Source organism: Sesamum indicum, linkage group LG7 (genome assembly GCF_000512975.1).
Source record: "Sesamum indicum cultivar Zhongzhi No. 13 linkage group LG7, S_indicum_v1.0, whole genome shotgun sequence".
Lineage (NCBI taxonomy): Eukaryota > Viridiplantae > Streptophyta > Magnoliopsida > Lamiales > Pedaliaceae > Sesamum > Sesamum indicum.
Genome location: NC_026151.1, coordinates 3518347 through 3536761, shown reverse-complemented (window position 1 = coordinate 3536761; position 18415 = coordinate 3518347). Strand labels below are relative to the sequence as shown.

Sequence of the window (18415 nt, the reverse complement as noted above, 5' to 3'; positions counted from 1 at the left end):
AAAATACTGTAATTGGAATTTGTCCAACGATTCTCTGACCTGAATTTGTTCTGTCGAACTATAATCAAAGACGGATTGCACTGAAGAAGCCCGTTGCAAATCAGACCCGATTCTCACATTCTTTCTGTCTGTCCATAAAGATAATCTTTCTGATCTAAAATAATAAAAAAAAAATTGATCTGATTGAAAAAATACGAATATTATATATTCATCGATTACTTTTAAATGAACGTGCAAATGCTCATTAATTCATTTAGATTTACTTACCTGAAACATAGTTTTTATATATAGAAAGTAAATATTTGCTAGCACATCAAGTTTGAATCAATTATGACATTGAAATGTTTTTCCCAAATTCCTGTGGGAGATTTAGGTGTATATAAAAAATGGCTTACCAAACACGTCCCAAACTGATAAGAGATGGGTCCACCGAGCGAGCCCAGTTAGGATGCTCACTGAAAATTTGAAAGGCCTTTGCGCCTCAGCACTAAGAGACCCAACAGCCCAGATAACCCAACCATTTAAAATTTAATTATATTTATTAGTTAATAAAATAAAAAATTGATCAGAACGAATATTTTCCTAAATAATATGAATTAATTTTAAATGTGTATAAATCAAAATACTATTAATTAAATAATATTAAGAAATTATCATTTTACCTAAGAAATAGATATACTAGAAAGTATTTTAATCAACAGATATTTATCGAATTAAAGATAGTTTTTCTAACACTCTCGCACGGAGATACACGCACATATGTTCTCCATTAATAAGTTGTCCGAACTCCACACAAAAGTACTACCAAACATTTATTCCACATAATCATGAGATAGAAAATTAAATTCTACTCGAGCAACGCAAACGTGGTGAGGTCTGAGGCGGCTCGCCCGCCGTGAAGGCCAGGGGGGGGGGGCCCGTGTGGGAATCCAAGAACTGAGTTATAGTCCCCGTCGTGTTCAACTAATCCGTAGTGTGGATCCTCTTGTCTTGCATCCTACCAAATTAAAATAAAATTAATTAATCAGATATAATCAGAGAATGTGTTCAAAGAAAATAAATAAATACAAATTATTGTCGAGCGCAGATATAGACTCGTATTCATAAAACTCAAGCTCATAATTAAATATAGTGAAATATCGACCGGAGAAAGACTCTTACGAGTTCAAGCACGAGGTTTCTGTGTATTTCTTCGACGTTCCTCAACTACAAATTAATCAATGAACGAGTAAAAAAATTTAAATATTTTCGAATGAAATTATAATAATTAAGGAGGAAAAATAAAATAAAATTGTACCTTCTTCTTGCTGGTTTCGATCTGGTTGCCGATGACTTTGTACTATGTGGAATAAGAGAATTAATTAGTAGGATTTGGTTTGTGAATATGGAAAAAATATTAATTAATAACCAAAATTTCAAAAATAAAACGACCACCTTATTTAACTTTGTAATTAATTAATTATTTAAACTAAATGTGATCAAACTGAATGAATATTATAAGAAATATTTGTTATGCGATTGACCATTTTTTTCTAAATTATAACCTATTTAAATGAAAAATGTATTATATTTTGGGCAAAATGATTTTTTAGTCTTGTAAAACAATGGCAAACTTGTTTTGGTTCCATCATAATCACGCATTTTTAATCCTAAAAAGTCGTGTGCGTTGTGGTTTTGAAACTAAAATGACGCTATTTGAGACTAAGAAAACGTGACTTTGAGTTTTATGGGAATAAAAGTGTCACCACAAATAAAAGCAGAACCAAATCACCACAAATAATTATCAATTTTGGCAAGAGGAAAGGAAAATACTATAGATATATAGAAAATCCTAAAGTTTTTTATGGTAAATTATAATAAACCCCCTTAAAATTTGTAATAATTACAAATACACTCTTCATAATCTGAAAAATTACAAATACTAGTAGGATTAATGGCCGTCTAACAATTACCTCCCTATAATAGGCTGTTACTAGGAGAGACTTGTTAGACAATCATTCATTACATGGAGGGTATTTGTAATTTTTTAAATAATAAGAGAGTATTTATAATTATGATAAATATCAAGTGAGTTTGTTGTAATTTATCCGATTTTTGAACGTCCTTAATAAAATAATAATAACAACGATAATATCGAGAAAACAGATAAAATGAGGAAGACCTTTCTTTCGCGAATGAGCCTGAGTGAGCTATCCATATCTTCAATAAGATTGACCATTTGATCGTAGCCCAGATCGTTCAAGCTCTCTCCCATCCTTTGCCTACAAATTTTATTAATTTGTATAAACTAAAATTAAAGAAAAAATAATGAACATATATATATATATATATAATTAGTTATGCAATATTAATTGAAAATATATAGGATATATATATATATATGTACCTAATCTCCCTCCTAAGGTTCCTGTTAACATCCTTGAGTTTCTTCAAGTGCTCTTGCATTTTCTGCACAATCCAAATCTCAATATTGTGCAACTAAAAACGCATAACCAGATGACGACTTATTGGAAAAAATGAAGTGAAACAAATTAACCTCATAGTGTGAGCTCCACAGATCAACTGCAACAGCCTTCTGGTACTGATCAAACACCTGTTTTGTCCTACAAAAACAACACACACACACCCCAAAAACAATAATAAATCTCTCGGAGTCTCTGAGAGAGAGAGAGAGAGAGAGAGAGAGAGAGGAGAGGGATATATATATATGTGTGTGTGTGTGTGTGTGTGTGTACGTACGTGGTGGAAGGGCTGATGTACTCATGAAGCTTCTGAGTACTGGAAATCATGATGATGGAAACCCTAGCATCGCAAAGAACAGTGAGTTCATGAGCTTTCTTGAACAGCCCATTTCTTCTCTTGGAGTAAGTCACCTGCCTGTTGGTTTGGTTCTCTATTTTCTTGATCTGGATCTTCCCACGGGCCATCTCTATCTCTCTCTACTTTTCGAGTCTTGAAAAATGGCGATGAGATTGTGAGGGGCGAAGAGAGATAAAGAGGTGAGAGAGGGGGTTGGATCATAAAGAGGTGGAGGGACCATCACTTTCCATAAACGGAAATAGTTTCCAAATGCGTGTAAAAGGGTTTGCAGGGGTTGATAAAGCAATTTAAGAATCAGTCATTTCTTGTTATCTGTCACCACCACTGCACCCATCAAACTCCAACCCTCAAAAATTGCTCATCCATCCCATTCCCTCATTCATGGGATCCTCAGTAGTTTGACTATTACAGTGAACAAGAAGAAGACACACACACAGAGAGAGAGAGAGAATCCCCCCCTCTGGATTACTTAACCAAAATCTGCTTAAGATTTTAAACCTTCCTTGATTGTGTGTGTGTGTGTGTGTTGGGTTCCTGTCAGAGTTCAAGCCTAAGATCCTCATAGCTGCCTGCTGCCCTATTCCTATTGCGATTCCTTTTTCTAACATCCTCTTTTTTCTTTTCATGGATCCTATTTTAAATTTTTAACACACATAATCATATCTACCTTTCTGATTTTTTTTATTTATTTATAAATTATTCTTATTTTTTAAAATTTATAACACACATCAAAAACTTCAATATCATTTGTAAAAATTGCTCTTAAAAAAAAATTACATATATATACATCTCTAAAAACATCAACAATATTACACAAACTATCATATTTTTTTGCTATCATCGGTGGTTTATGTAATTACGCAAAAGTCATGGATGATTTGTATAAATAAATCAAAAATCAAAAGGTGTAAATGTAATTATCCCTCCTTAATGTTACATTCAAAATCAACTACTGTGAATTCAATTATCCAAGTTTAACTTTTACTAGGGACAAATTACAGTTTTAAAATAATTTAGCACAATTATGAACACAGAAGGAATTTCTGAAACACATGAATCTTGTGTCTCACAATTACCACTTTTTATATGTTGTGTAAATTATATCAACACTTTCAAAGTTTGTTTAATATACACAAATCATCAATATCTATTAAAAAATACAAATACACTCCATGACGAGAATAGATATAACTGATAATCCTGGGGAACGCTGGCGTAAATTTTTTGCTTCGAGAGAGTTGCAAACATAAATTATAACTACAATCTTAAGAAAATTATTTGTAATTTTATAAAAGACACGATTGTTTATATAATTGAATCTAGCTTCGGGAATTATCACTATAATTTACCTTTGTATTTTCCATACTCGTCTATAATTTGACTAAATTCAATTTATGATAAATCAGTCGGAATTGTACATCACGTATTTTTTATTTAAGAAAATATTTCTTTTTAAAATGTGTAAGGCCTAATTAATTAATATATTCGGTATTTTCAGACTGAATGCATATGTAAACATTTTTGGTAGAAGAGGGTATGTGAGCAAATTAGGAGAGTTGGAGGTGGGTATACGCAAAGTTAAAAGTAGCATAGTAGCAAGCAGAAATGCAACCTGCAGTTTTAGGCATGACACGCAAAGCATAACGTACAATAGCAAACACTATCCATTGGCTACTTCGACTGGTCAAATATTCTTTGAACAATATGAAAATTATTTTCGTTTTTTTTTTAGTTAATTACATTTAATTTTTTTAAAGAATATAGAATTATATTTTTCATTAAAAAAATTTGAAATTATACTTGCACTCTTTCGAAAATTCTTTCTTTACACATGCTACACTTTCGTTAGAATTTGAACGAAAAATGTTAACGCTAACAAAAAAAAATTACATACGTTTTTTATTTTGTTCATTATTTAATATTTTTAGGTATATTTTTGTATTCATAAATGAATAAATATAATATGTATATGTGTGTGGAGTGGGATTAACATTCTTAAAAAATTTCCCTTATAAATACAAAATTATTACACGAGATCGTTAGATAATGGGCAAAATTAAAAATTTATGTTATTTTTTGGGCCAACATCAATATTTTTCATCCAAATCCTAATGAAAAGGAGTCATATGTAAACAGTGAATTTTCAGAAGGGATGTAGGTGTAATTTTAGAATTTTTTGGGGGAAAGTATAATTTCGTATTTTTAGAGAAAGTTTAAGTTTAATTAACTCATTTTTATGTAGGCAATTAACTAATTTGTTTTTGATTCAGTGTTTGTTTGGCGTTGTGATTGAGCAAGTTGGACCTGTGTTTCATGGGCAAATGTAATTTTTTATACCGTTTTGGTCCATTTTTTCAAAATCCCTATTGGGATTACATTATGCCAAAGTCGCAAATATTTTTCCCATGATTTTTAGTCATGACAAATATGATCATGGTTAACAATTATTTACTACAGAAATATCTTTAACTATGATAATAATTAGTTTTAAATCTGGAGTACTATAATCAATAACTAAAATTGTGAATCTAAATACCATATTATTCCAGAACTGTTCCAAAATTATTAATCACTTGACTAGAAAAATCTTACATATTAATTTCTTTTTTATAGTTTCACACCAAATGTACATAATTTAATTTAATTTAGGAATAATTATCTACACACTCTTTTATATAAACCACATCTGTTTTTTAAAAAAAATTATAAAAACCACCTCTGACAACCTTTAAAATTAAAAAATACTCATGTTGGTCCGATCGAACTTTAATATAATTTTTCAAAGACAGAAATGCCCTCAAGGGTGTTTCTGTAATTACTAAAAGATAAAAGGGGTATCAAAATAATGTATATGGGGATGAGTAATATGATCCCATATATCTTTATTATTATTTATACTAATATTTAATATAAATTTAAATTATAATATTAACTTTATTTAATTCAAAATATTTGAAGTTTGGATTTCAGAAAAAAAGTAGAGGGATTTTAAATTTTAAATTTCAAATGAGACAACTTTTTGTTTATCTTAAAAATTAATAAAAAAAGTCATTAATATAACAATATTTAAGAATGAGGAGTGTGTAATGTAATGAGCAGCTAAGCTACAGAGAGTGTAAAACATGGTTGCTTGCACGCCAAAGTCAAAGAATTCTTACCTAATTTGGTCAAAATCAGATGTCATTTCATTACACTTCAAACATAAATTGAAATATCTGCTCCACAGTACCATAAAAATCTTTGCCATGTCTGAGTATAAAATTAATTTGCTGGATATCAACTATTACTATTATTATTATATTATGTATGCAAAAAATAAATTTTGATTTTCTGGTGTTGTCCATTCATTCATTATTCTTTAGGATAATTATACCGTTTTCTTATGAGGTTTGATATAAATGTTTGTAAATTTTTTTGTAGTTTGAAAAATGGTAAATTATAACGAGCTATTATGAGATTTTGCGTAATTATGAATACCCTCTCGTTGTTTAAAAAATTATAAATACCCCTTAATGTTTGATGAAATTATGTAATTTTTGAATGAAGGTATGAAATTGTCAATTTTGCCTTTACTGTAAGTTTTTATTTTTTAAATTGAAAACTTATAAAAAAATCAAACGAGGTTGATGTAAAAATTTTCAAGATTCTAAAAAAATTACCCACTTAATCCATAAAAAAATTAAAAAATTAATAAAATTATAAATTTTAATCCACATGGGCATTTTGGTCAGATCACCATAATAATAGATGAAAACATAATGGATTGGGCTAATTGTTACGGCCGTTAAAATCAGGAGAGTATTGATAATTCTTCAAACAACTATGGGGTATTCGTAATTATACCAAACCTCGGAGAGATCATTGTAATTTACCCTTTGAAAAATTGTCTTTAGTACTCATATCATTTGTTTCCGTCTAACAAATATATCTATCCATTCATTTAAAAAAATTAAAAAAAAAAAGAAAGAAATTGAATAGAAGTCTATGCTTACCATCATCTGGCTTATTGCATGTTAAACAAATAGTTTCTCTGATCAAACTACTCCTATATATCTTTATAGGTTAAGGCAAGTGAAGCGGTATATCTTCAAATTTATAAAAGTAGTTTGGTTGGAAGAGGGTTGTTTGACCTGCAATAAGTTAGTAATAAGGCAATCGAGGGTAAATATAAATTTTCATTTAATTTTGTCGCTAATATTAGCAAATTCGATAAATTGTAACTAAAGAATAAATCTATTTATTAGACATAAAGAATCGTCATGGGCATTAATATAATTTTCTAAACTATAAAAAAAATCTAGATATAATTACATCAAATATAATGAAATAACATTGTAATTATCCCAAATATTTTAGCATATTATGACAAATGCTGATTAATAATGGCCAAAATTTAAGTTTTTGTAACGATTTTATTTGTGCAAATTAACTATCATGGATTTATTATGATTTTAAATCATAGTGATTTATAGTGTATAAAATAATCTATATTTTTTCAGTGATATTGAATATGCGTAAGATATTTGATTTTCGGCTCGAGCTGCATTTATTTAAATAATAATTTATCCATTAAATTTCATCAATCTTTCGCCCAAACTAGCAGACATTACTAAGAGGGTGTTTGGCTAATTTTTTTTAAATCACCTTATAATCTGCTACATCTTATAAGATATTTTACAGGAGCTTATAAGATGTTAGATTTTATTTTAAAATAATCTTGTCAAGCGTTTTGATAAAATAAAACATTAAAATTTATAAAATATTTTCACATCTTATCAGATGTTAGGTGCTTGGCATAATAAACTCTTTTTTTATTGGTAAAATAATCGAAAACGACATGATACCACTAAAAAAGTTTATGATTTAATCATAGTTACTTATCATGGTTAAAATTAAATAGTCGTAACATACAATTATCTACCACAGCCATGCAACACTTGTTGGTCTTGATTTTGCAAGTATGATTAAAACGTTTATCATGGCTAATAGCCATGACAAGAATAATTTCCATGATGGATAATCTAGATTTTTACCGATGTAGGAATTACCGACGTAACAATAAAATTAATGTTGCGATGTTATAACCGTCGTCAGTGATACAAAAAGACATTATTTTATATGCTAGTATAGATAAATGAGAAAATTCCAATTGTTATCCCTTAATTATTACTTTAATTCAAACTACCGTACAGTTTCGTCGTACATGATTTTTTAATAATTATTTTCGCAAACAGAGAATCCATTCCACAAATCGTGCTACTGGGCGATGACAACATATTCATATATGACAATAAAGCGTGTAATACCAACCGGGACAGCGACATCTCTTTTTCTAGGTTATTTTGGGTGAGCTGTCTTTAACTGTACACGAGTGTCTGAAAATGATACCTTCGTAATCTAGTTTTAAGTCAAAATTATGGCTGCCTAATTACTGTTTAATTATTTACTTATAGAAATCATTTTGATTTTCTGTCTTTATATGTAAGGCTAATTCATTTATTAATTTAAAATTTGACGATAGATAATGCTTCGCCAGTCACCTCACAATATTTAATATGGATCACTGAAATTAATAGCCTTTTAAAAAAAAAACCAATATTTATAAATCAATCAATATAAAATTATTACAAAATTCAATACGCAGTACATCAATAATTCTATATTAAGAAATAATTTCAAAGTAAACAGAACATTTTTTTCCTGAACAATCGTATTTTTTGTCAAATATTCCACCATCTTTTACTCCTCACAGAAAAAAATAATAATAATAACGTCTATAATTGAAAATTAGAGCCTTAAATGACGAGGTTGTGCTAAATAAGTAGACTATAAAAATATTATTTTTTTAATTAAAAATTCACCTATTTTTTAACTCCTCTTAGAGAAATAAGTGAATAAAGTCCATACTGCAAAAAATTAGAGCCACAAAAATATAATTTTCAAGCAACGGTGATATACATACCGTAGCATGGGTGTGATGAGGGCAGCACTGAACAAATAGATTAAGAAACTCATACTTTTGAATTGAAAGTTCACTATTTGTTACCCCTCGTAGAAAAATTCGGAGTTTTAAAAATTTATTTTTCAATCTTCATAATCAACATCACCCGGCAAGGAATTTGTCGAGGATAGTGCTAAACAAATAAAATTATAAAATATTAAATTTTATTAAATATTCACATATTTTTTTACTCCCATTATAAAAAATAAATAAATAAAGTTCATAATTCAAAAAAATAGAATAAAAAAATATAATTTTCAAGCACCCTATATCAACATACTCCTAGCATGGGGTGTGTGCTAAAGACAGTGTTGAACAAATTGACTAAAAATATGAAAAAATTGCAGTTTGTTCTTTCTGAAACTTAGAGGGTGGCAATTTTTGTCTTATACAAATTAATTTTTGTAATCTAGTCCTATAACTTTAGAAAATTAATAATTTTGGTCCCTTTTAGTCGACAAAACACATGTGTCAAACACATAAAGAATTAGGACTTTTCAGTCAGATAGGATCAAAATTGTCACATTTTCAAAAGTTAAAAAACTAAATTTCACTCCCAAGTTATAGGACGAAAACTGTAATTTTTCTTAATAATTGATACGAAATGATGAATGAGGCGTAGAATTATAAAAAATTATATACTTTTTTTTGCCTATATTGATATATTTCATTTAAACCTCAACGAAAGGGGTATAATTGTAATTAAAAAATTCTCGAATGGAATGCAATTGTAATATCAATTTTTTTTGGGAAAAAAGTATATTTTTATATTTATAGAGGGTCTAAATGTAATTATTTTTTCAAAAGGACTGGCTCAACTATATATTAATTAATATATATAAGTAGCAGCTAAGAAATTTATTTCGAGCAACAATATGAATATCGAACTAAATTAAATTCCTCCACTTAATAGCAGTGAATGAATTTTTGGTTTAATTCCAGTGCTAACAGAATTCAATTTGCCTACTTCTTTTCCAGCTACCAGATTGGCTGTACCTGGACCACGTACAACTCTTCAAGCCCTCAAAGTAAATGTACAACCACGTATGCACAGTGCCAGTGGCTACCCCACCCACAATAAGTAGCCAAAATTCTAGACTTGTTTTAATATCATTCTAATTAACTAGCATTGCCTGTTTCATATGTGGATATAACATATAGATTTTTATATCTTAAAATATATTATAAATAAAAATAAAATATATAAATAAATTGATTATATTTTATAAATAAAAGAATTAATCTAAATGTATTATCGATACAATACAAAAAATAATGTCGACGTAGTATCAAAACATTATTTGTGAGTCAAAAAAAAAATTGTACCTTTTTTTATATTAGTATAGATATAATGCAGCAAATGGGACATTTCTTACCCAAATTATATATGAATGAATCAAATCTATCACATAATAAATGTGATATAGGAACGCAAGTCGTCAGCTATCTTGCGAATGATCCGGGATTGCAGGTCGTCAACCATCTCCCGAATGATTCGAAGTCGCAGGTTCTCAACTACCTGCGTTCTCGGAAAGGTTTGGGACATGAGAGAAGAGAGCAGATCGTTAGGCTTACTAGGAGGTCCCTAACTAAGACCCTCCAATGTCTAACTCAGTGAAAGAGTTCGAGATAGAAGAAAATGTATAAATGCGAGCTAAAAAAAAGCAATCTAAAGTGGATTGTCAGTTTAATAAATGTCTTACCATAAATGAACTGAATCTGGGGTATTTATAATGTTTGAATGGGTCCATCTACTTGTCTAAAGAGGTTTACTTACATGATGCCACGTGTCAAGATCCTATCTGATAGATCAGGCAAATCAACGGTCCCCAACAATGGGTTCTCTGAGTTGGGTCGAGGGTTCGGGGCACTGGAGTGGGTCATCTCGCGATCCGGCCTGGACCTCCATGGGTCTCTGAGTCAGGTCACGGTTAGTGACCCTACCGGATTGACAATGCGAGAATCTTTACTATAATTACGTAATAGATATCAATTTTTAGGAATATTTATGTCATTTTCAAGGTAAGTATGGTATACTCTATCAAAATGTAATAAACTTGTAATATGATTGATCGCCTTTTTCTAAATTATACATCAATTACACGATAATTTTATTATATTTTTTTATATAATTTATTCAAATTCTGTTAAACCCAATTTAGATTAAATTTTTTTGAAATATTGCGGTGTTGGTGTCCCTACTCTTCATATTTTCTGCTAATTTATTTTCTGACACCACTGCAATTAAATCCAAGAACAAAATGCAATATGTCGCGCGTGTAATTATTAATTGGAAATATTCACATGGGTAGTTTCACTTACTTTTTTCTCAGCTGGCGTCAATGTAATTTTTTTTATTTATTTGTTTGTTTTGTTAATATGCAATTAATTAATTTTGGTCCTATTAAATGTGGTGTACTTTAGGAATAAATCAAATAATTGATGTAGTAAATTGGATGTACTTGTCTCCTCCCATAATTATGAGTTATTTTGAATTTTGGGAGGATCAATGAATTAAATTAGTAAGTATCTAAAGACTGGTTGAGATGAAAAATCAATTGCAAGAATAGAATAATTTAAAGGGTAAATTAATAAATTTCCAGAGGTTTGGCTTAATGACAAATATTTTTCATTGTTTAAAAATTTATAAATACCCTCTACAATGAGCTGTCACAAGAAGAAATTGATTAAAGTATTTGTAATTTTAAAAAAGTAAAGATATTTGCAATTATAATAAATTTCATCAAAACTTATTGTAGTTTACTATAATTTATATCTGCTATTTGGCAAATTGTGCATGAACTAAAATACTCTCAAATATGTTTATTTTTTTTCACAAATTATTCATTTCTTGAACCAGTTAATTCTATCATTAAAATTATATTTATGCAAATTTAAAGTTAATTCATATTATCAATTTTGATCATATATTCGTTTTATTTTTGTTGTGTTTAATTTAATTAAATAAATATAACAAAAATTTAGAGCATGCACATGTATCGAGTTTATTTTAATCCCTAGTATCAACAATGAACCCGAATGCAAACGGCAAGACTGTGCCCAAAATGCATAATAATATAACTAATCATATACTAAAATATTAATACGACATTACTAACAATATTAAATATGAATGTATATATATATATATTATTGGGAAATCATTAATTTAAAAAAAAATTCTTACTCAAATCAGATTTGATTGAATTAAATTAATTATATAATATATTTATCGTGTGATTTATCATTTTTCTTGAACTATCAATTAATTATATGATAAGTATATTATACAAATCATATAATTAATTTAAATCTGATAAGTCTGGAGTTAAAATTTTTTGTGTATCCCGACCTAACTTTTCCCTTTTTGCCCCACTCTTTTAATTCTCTTTGGGAATGGACCCTCATTAGACCACATAGTCAGCATAGGGGTGCGGTGGGAGAATGAGAGTTGGAAGCAGAGGGCGGTGGTGAGAAGAATGGGATCATTATCTGGCAGTAGCAATTTAGGGTTGAAAGCAGTAAGCAGCAGCAGACCAAGTAGGACCAAAACAGACAACCCCGACAGCAGTAGCCTTATTGCACGAGACACTCCACCTTGGACTTCCTGCTCGTATCTTGCTGATGCCAGAGCCAGCAGTGTTATCGGGTACGAATATGCCCACCATGCTATGTTGAACCTTCTCATTGCTTTCCTGAAAAGTGCTGGCCTGCAAATCTGTAGGAAAATAAATAAATAAATAAAATAAAATCACCGGCAAATTTGAGAATTAGGGTAAGTGTGTGTACAAGATTTATTACATCATTCAGTACATTTAAAATTTAAAACTGTTTTAGTACATAATAATTCAAATTAACAAATATGTTCAGACGTACAAAATAACCACAAATTATAATTATAAAAATAGACATACACTCATATTCACGAGATTCAAGCTCACAACCTTACCAATAAAGTAGGGTCGATCTCGTTGCAATTAGGTAGCATTTCAATTTTTTGCGATTATCTTCTATTTTATTTAATATACATTTAAAACAGAATAGAAAATAAACGGAGTTTTGAGTAAAAACCAATCAGGTCATAGTTCTCGTGCTAGTAATTAAATCAAAATTACTAATACTGCATTTTCATTTAAAATTAATTCACGAAAACAATAAATTCTTATCCAAATCAAGTTTCTATCGAATTAAATCAATCACGGAGTAAGTGCAATACACGTATCATTTGTTGACAACTTTTCATGAACTGTACATCAATCATGCAATAAATGAATTATACTACCATATAATTAGTTTAAATTCATCCAAACTCAATTTGAATTGGAATTTCCCCTCCTACGTACATGTCTCATTGTCTCATATCAAATGCACATGCAAACGTAATTAAGAATCATTAATTTAAACCCACTGAATTAGAAAATAATTAATCAATCTCGTGAAGGCGACGTTGGATAGTTTTGTCCGTAATTAATAAGAAAGCGGATTTGTTACGGCTTCTTAACCAATACAATGCTCCAAACAAGTCAATTTCGGAGCCCTAAAATTAAATATTTCAACGGAAAAAATCCCTTACCAGCGACGCAAAGAGAAAAAGTGAGAGGAAAAAGAGCATCTTCGACGGCGTATCGAAGCTTCCGGAAATGGAGTACCACGCCAGGCTCGCCACGCTCGGCGCCGCAAAGAAAAGGAAGAAAACCGGCCGCAGCATCGCCGGAAGTCGGTCGCCGCCGGAGAGGCGCTGATAGAGAGTCACGAAGAGCACCAGGTAATGCACCATCCCCAGGGAGAAGAGGAAGACCGAAACTTCGCGCCACTCCATCTTAGCCGCGGCTCGAGCGCCGACCAGGTTCCCGACGACGGAGAGCTGGCTCGCTGGGTTAGCCACGGCGGTTAAGAACCTTTTACCCTTGGTGAACCACTGGCCGTAGATCTTCACGTCCAGGATTATAACCGGAATCGCGAAAATCCACCACAGGATCACGAAAGAAACGTGCTTTGGTGTGACGAATGGCGCGGATTCGAGGATCAGGAGCCAGGAGATCCAAGGGGCAAAAAGGTAATTCACCCCGACGTGGTGCATGAACTCCGCCTTTATCATGCTGAAGCGGAAGATGCATTTGAGGGAGTAGAGAAGCGAGAGGAGGATGAGTATGACTAGAGAAAACGACCATATGATGGTCAAAATGGTAGAGTAGAAAACTTTTGGGGCTCGAATTGCAATTTTCGAATCTTGAGTGGGTTGAAGTAGGATTTTCCACAATAACGCTTGCCACCCTAGAGAAAGCGTTATTCTAAAATAACCCGCATGGATTCTGGTTAAGATCAACGGGACTAAGTGTTTGGTACGTTCTGCGACCAATTTTGAGACGACCGTTTGCTCAATTGGCGGAGGAGGACTGTGTTTGGGGAGAGAAGTTTGAATTTCCATAATTTTGAGGGGTGATGAGATTGAAATGTTCAAGTTTTGAGGGATTGGTTTCTGATTTGTGTTTGAGTCAAGCAATTCACAAAGGAAGCCTATTTTTGAGTCTATCTAGTGAGAGAAGTGAAGATGGGAGAAACGTTTGTTGTATATATAAAGCGTGCTTATTGTTCAAAAATAAATAAATAAAGCGTGCTTTTTGTTTGGTAGTTGGAATTGATTAATAAATTAAGAATGCTCAATTTGCAGGTGAATTTGGCTGGTTAGACCCTCGAACAGCGGAGCATCAGATGCAATTTGCAAATATATGAATATTAATTTAAAAAGTATTTACACACTTCACACATATATATTTAAAAATATTTTAATTAATTTTTAAAAAATATATGTGTGAATTGTGTTTAAATAAATAATTATATATTTGACATGCACGTTTTGTGTAATATTCAAAATATAATATATGAAAAAATAAAAATAAAAGAATAAACGTAATAATCATTTCACTTTCATGATCTAATTTGATGTAAATGAAATATTTTTGGAATACAAATGATTAATTGCAGTAATCTCTCATGAAATTGGTGCAATTACATACTATGTATATATATATTTATATATTTAAATTATAAAATGCTTCTATCAAAAATTTACACACACTTCACACATATATTAGTTTGAAAATATTCTAAGTTATACTTTTTTTTTATTTAAAATAATATGTGTGAAAAGTGTAGTATCTTTTAAATAATTATTTATATATTTGACATGCAGGCTTTGTGTAATATTAAAAATATAAAATCTAAATTCATTTTCGATCTCATTTGATGTAAATGAAACATATATTTTGGATATTTCAAGAATATATTCCCAGATTAAAAAATATTCAAAGTCAATAGTACTTACTGCCTGATCTGAATGTAAAATGTGGCTTCCTTCTCCACATCAATTCTGGGTTTGTCCGAAATCGTGTCAGAAGGTGAAAAAGTAACCTCCAAAAACACGCACTTTGCTATTATCATTTCTAAGCTTCTTCTTTGTTGAGTTGGGTTTTCATATATATATATTTTTTGATTTATTGCAATTTACCCCTATAATAAAAAAAAAATAACAATTAAACCTTGAAGGTAAATTGATGTATTTTAGAAACACAACGGATAAATTATTAATTTTTTTTATAGAGAAATAATTTGTACAGTTACAATAACATAGGAGATTAAATTGCATTTTTTTTTCTAATTTTATTTTGGAGAAATCTTGAAGATAGGAGGCCAAACAAATTTGAAAATGAATTTACAAAGTAAACACCAAAATAAACAACTAATAATTAATTTCGAGCTTTTTTTTATTATATATTTAATTTAAATTTATTCTATCATTCAAATAATCAAATACCTAAAATCAATTGCTTGTGTTGGGTCCAAAGCTTTCCTGTCTTAATCTACCTATGAATATGACAACGTTAAACATTTTGTTTTTTTCAGTTTGCTGGTGTGGGTGGGCCATATGCCCTACCCTTTTATCTCATATATTGGGCCAAAGGCCCATTGGCCATGGGAATACCTCACAAAATTTAATTCGGCATGGGCTCATGGGCCCATGAATAGATATGGGCTTTTTGGCTTTTGTAAACAACTAAGCCCAGTTTGATTTTTTTATTTTTAATAATATTTCTAAAATTAATTAGGAGTAGTTACATTTACACTCCCAACCTATAGGCTATTTACATAAACCACTCTTCTTTTTTGTATAATAATAAAAACTACAGCTGGCAGCAAAAAAATAGGGGTAATTTATGCAATGATGTTAAAGTTTTTCGGGGTAGTTTATATAAGTGATATTAATATTTTGGTTGGTGTAAGTGTAATTATCTAAAAGATATAAGTAATTTGTGTAAACAGACCATAAATCAAGGGATGTAATTATAATTATCCCAATTAATTATAAAACAGTGAATCTTTATGTTTTGGTTTACAGTTAATCCCAAAGAATATCAAGTCAATATTTTTGATAATCCAGCTAATCTTTTTGTACTTACGAGAAAATTAATTATTTTTTATTTATAGGTAACCAAAGAGTTAAAATTTAGAAGAATCTTTTTGACTTACTAATTTTTTGTTATATATAAATAATTAATTGATTGCAACAGTACTTGTTATTTCTTCATATCCAAATATTTATTTTCAATGAATTTAGAGGCCGTTTACGTTTTCAATTCACACTTATTCATGTTTTACCATAAGAAATAGGATAAAATGCATAAAACTCTCCTATGTTTTAAAAAGTCTAAAAAAAAATTCTTTTATTTTCAGAATAGGCTAAAAGCTCCCATGTGTTTTGTAAAATTCAGCTCACTCGTCCGATCTCCGTTAAATCCAACTAACGGTGTTAATTGTTTAGAAAAAAACTGTCATACCCTTACTTAATATATATTATTTCTTATTTTAATGACCGTTGGATCTTTTTTTATCAGATATTGATAGCTAGATCTAATCAATTAATCTCAACCGTTAGATTTTAAAAAAATAAAAGGTCTAGATTCAACAAATTATTACTTATATTACATATAAATAATTTAAAATTTTAAAATATATTATTATTATATATTAAAAAAAAAAAACTAACTACCCCCCCCCCCCCGATTTTGTTAAAATTATCATATCTTCATAAAATTTTTATCAAATTGAGTGAGGCTGATTTTGTTAGAATCGTCTCGAAGAGACGAGTCTGATGGTAGTGATATGAGACCGAGATTTGACCGGACAAAGACGAATCGATGGCAAACATGTTCTACGATCGTTGCTTGAGCCAATTCTCTATGATTGACGAAAACTCAAATTGAAAGTATGAAAATATTCGTTTTGAAGAGAGGATTTTAATGTTACCATTGGCCATCGAAAATTTATTCGGACGGCACCGAAAACTTAGAAACAAGTTTCCGACAAAAAATGGGCGAAATAGCAGATTTTCTTTTTCTTTTTTTAATTTTGTAATTAATTTTAATTATATTAATTAAAATATATTTTAGTTAATTAAGAATATTTTAAATAATTATAATAATTAAATTTTTTTGGCTAATTAACAATAATTATTGTAATTAAATATATATTTTAATTATTTAAAGATAATTTTAGATTTAATAATTAATAATTATAAAATTATTTGAACTTAAATATAATATAATTTAATATTTAATATTAAATAAATTAAATATAATTTAATATTTTAATTTAAATTTAATACTTATTTTTAGAGTTTGAAATGACAAAAGGAAGACACAAAATAAGCCAAAAAGTCCTTTGTATATTATATAGATCCATAGAGGGGTATTTTAGTCCAAATTATCATTAAATATGAACTTAAACCGCAGAAAATGACTACCAAACGCAGTAGACAAACGTCTCCTCCACTTCCCATTAGTTACTAACAGAATGGGGTTTTTTTGCTGACTAAAACAAAATAGGAGGGGGTTTTTAACCTATTCTGAAAATAGGGAGTTTTTTGCTGACTAAAACAAAATAGGAGGGGGTTTTTAGCCTATTCTGAAAATAAGGGGGTGTTTTTTGCATACTTTTTAAAATACAAGGGATTTTCATGCATTTTGTCATAAGAAATGATAGTTGGTCAGTAATTCATAATGTTCCGATTGAGGTTTGATAACTTATTCAATCTTGGGAGTATGATATAATTCAACTATAATCTCTCATTTTATACTAATTAAGTAAATAATAATTATTAATTTATAATATCATTTTTATATGTAAAAAAAAAAGACATTTCTCACTCACAATGATGATTTATAACATCGCTACATCAATATTTTTTATTATATTCATAATATTTCTGAGTTATTATTATATACATATATAACTTTTTTATATATTTAAAATATAAAATATTATTTATTATATACAAATAAAAACAACATAGGATAAAAGTAAAGGACCACTTATAAAATGATTATTACACAAATAACTTTTACACGTTGTACAATTAAAGATTTGTCATAACTTGACTTACACGGAGATCCTAAGCCTTAGACTAAATGTTAGAAATGTCAAAGAAATGTCATCCGCCCAATGAAAATACGGAAAAATTAGGGGTGGAAAATGTAATTAAGGAAAATAAAAACCGAGTAGAAAAAGAAGCGAGCGAGCCCCTATAAAAAAGAAATA

The 18415-nt window shown here is 29.6% G+C and overlaps 2 protein-coding genes across 2 annotated transcripts; both read right to left on the bottom strand.

Moving 5' to 3' along the window:
• LOC105166107 (floral homeotic protein DEFICIENS-like) lies at positions 724-2989 on the bottom strand. Its single transcript, XM_011085338.2, has 7 exons — positions 2740-2989; positions 2537-2603; positions 2387-2448; positions 2162-2261; positions 1298-1339; positions 1162-1206; positions 724-997 (listed from the first exon to the last, which is right to left on the bottom strand). Exons 1-7 carry the CDS (start codon positions 2925-2927, stop codon positions 848-850), a joined length of 654 nt encoding a protein of 217 aa, XP_011083640.1. The 5' UTR covers positions 2928-2989; the 3' UTR covers positions 724-847.
• On the bottom strand, positions 12042-14445 carry LOC105166287 (S-type anion channel SLAH4-like). The gene is made up of 2 exons (XM_011085594.2): positions 13395-14445; positions 12042-12539 (listed from the first exon to the last, which is right to left on the bottom strand). Exons 1-2 carry the CDS (start codon positions 14247-14249, stop codon positions 12174-12176), a joined length of 1221 nt encoding a protein of 406 aa, XP_011083896.1. The 5' UTR covers positions 14250-14445; the 3' UTR covers positions 12042-12173.

Excerpts from the sequence above, each read along its gene's own strand:
- LOC105166287 (XM_011085594.2), bottom strand. The coding sequence starts at position 14,249 with ATGGAAATTCAAACTTCTCTCCCCAAACACAGTCCTCCTCCGCCAATT. Across the intron at positions 12,540-13,394 it reads TTTTTCTCTTTGCGTCGCTG|ATTTGCAGGCCAGCACTTTT; the intron begins GTAAGGGATTTT and ends ATTTTCCTACAG.
- LOC105166107 (XM_011085338.2), bottom strand. The coding sequence starts at position 2,927 with ATGGCCCGTGGGAAGATCCAGATCAAGAAAATAGAGAACCAAACCAAC. Across the intron at positions 1,340-2,161 it reads GGCTCATTCGCGAAAGAAAG|TACAAAGTCATCGGCAACCA; the intron begins GTCTTCCTCATT and ends TATTCCACATAG. Across the intron at positions 1,207-1,297 it reads TCGAAACCAGCAAGAAGAAG|TTGAGGAACGTCGAAGAAAT; the intron begins GTACAATTTTAT and ends ATTAATTTGTAG.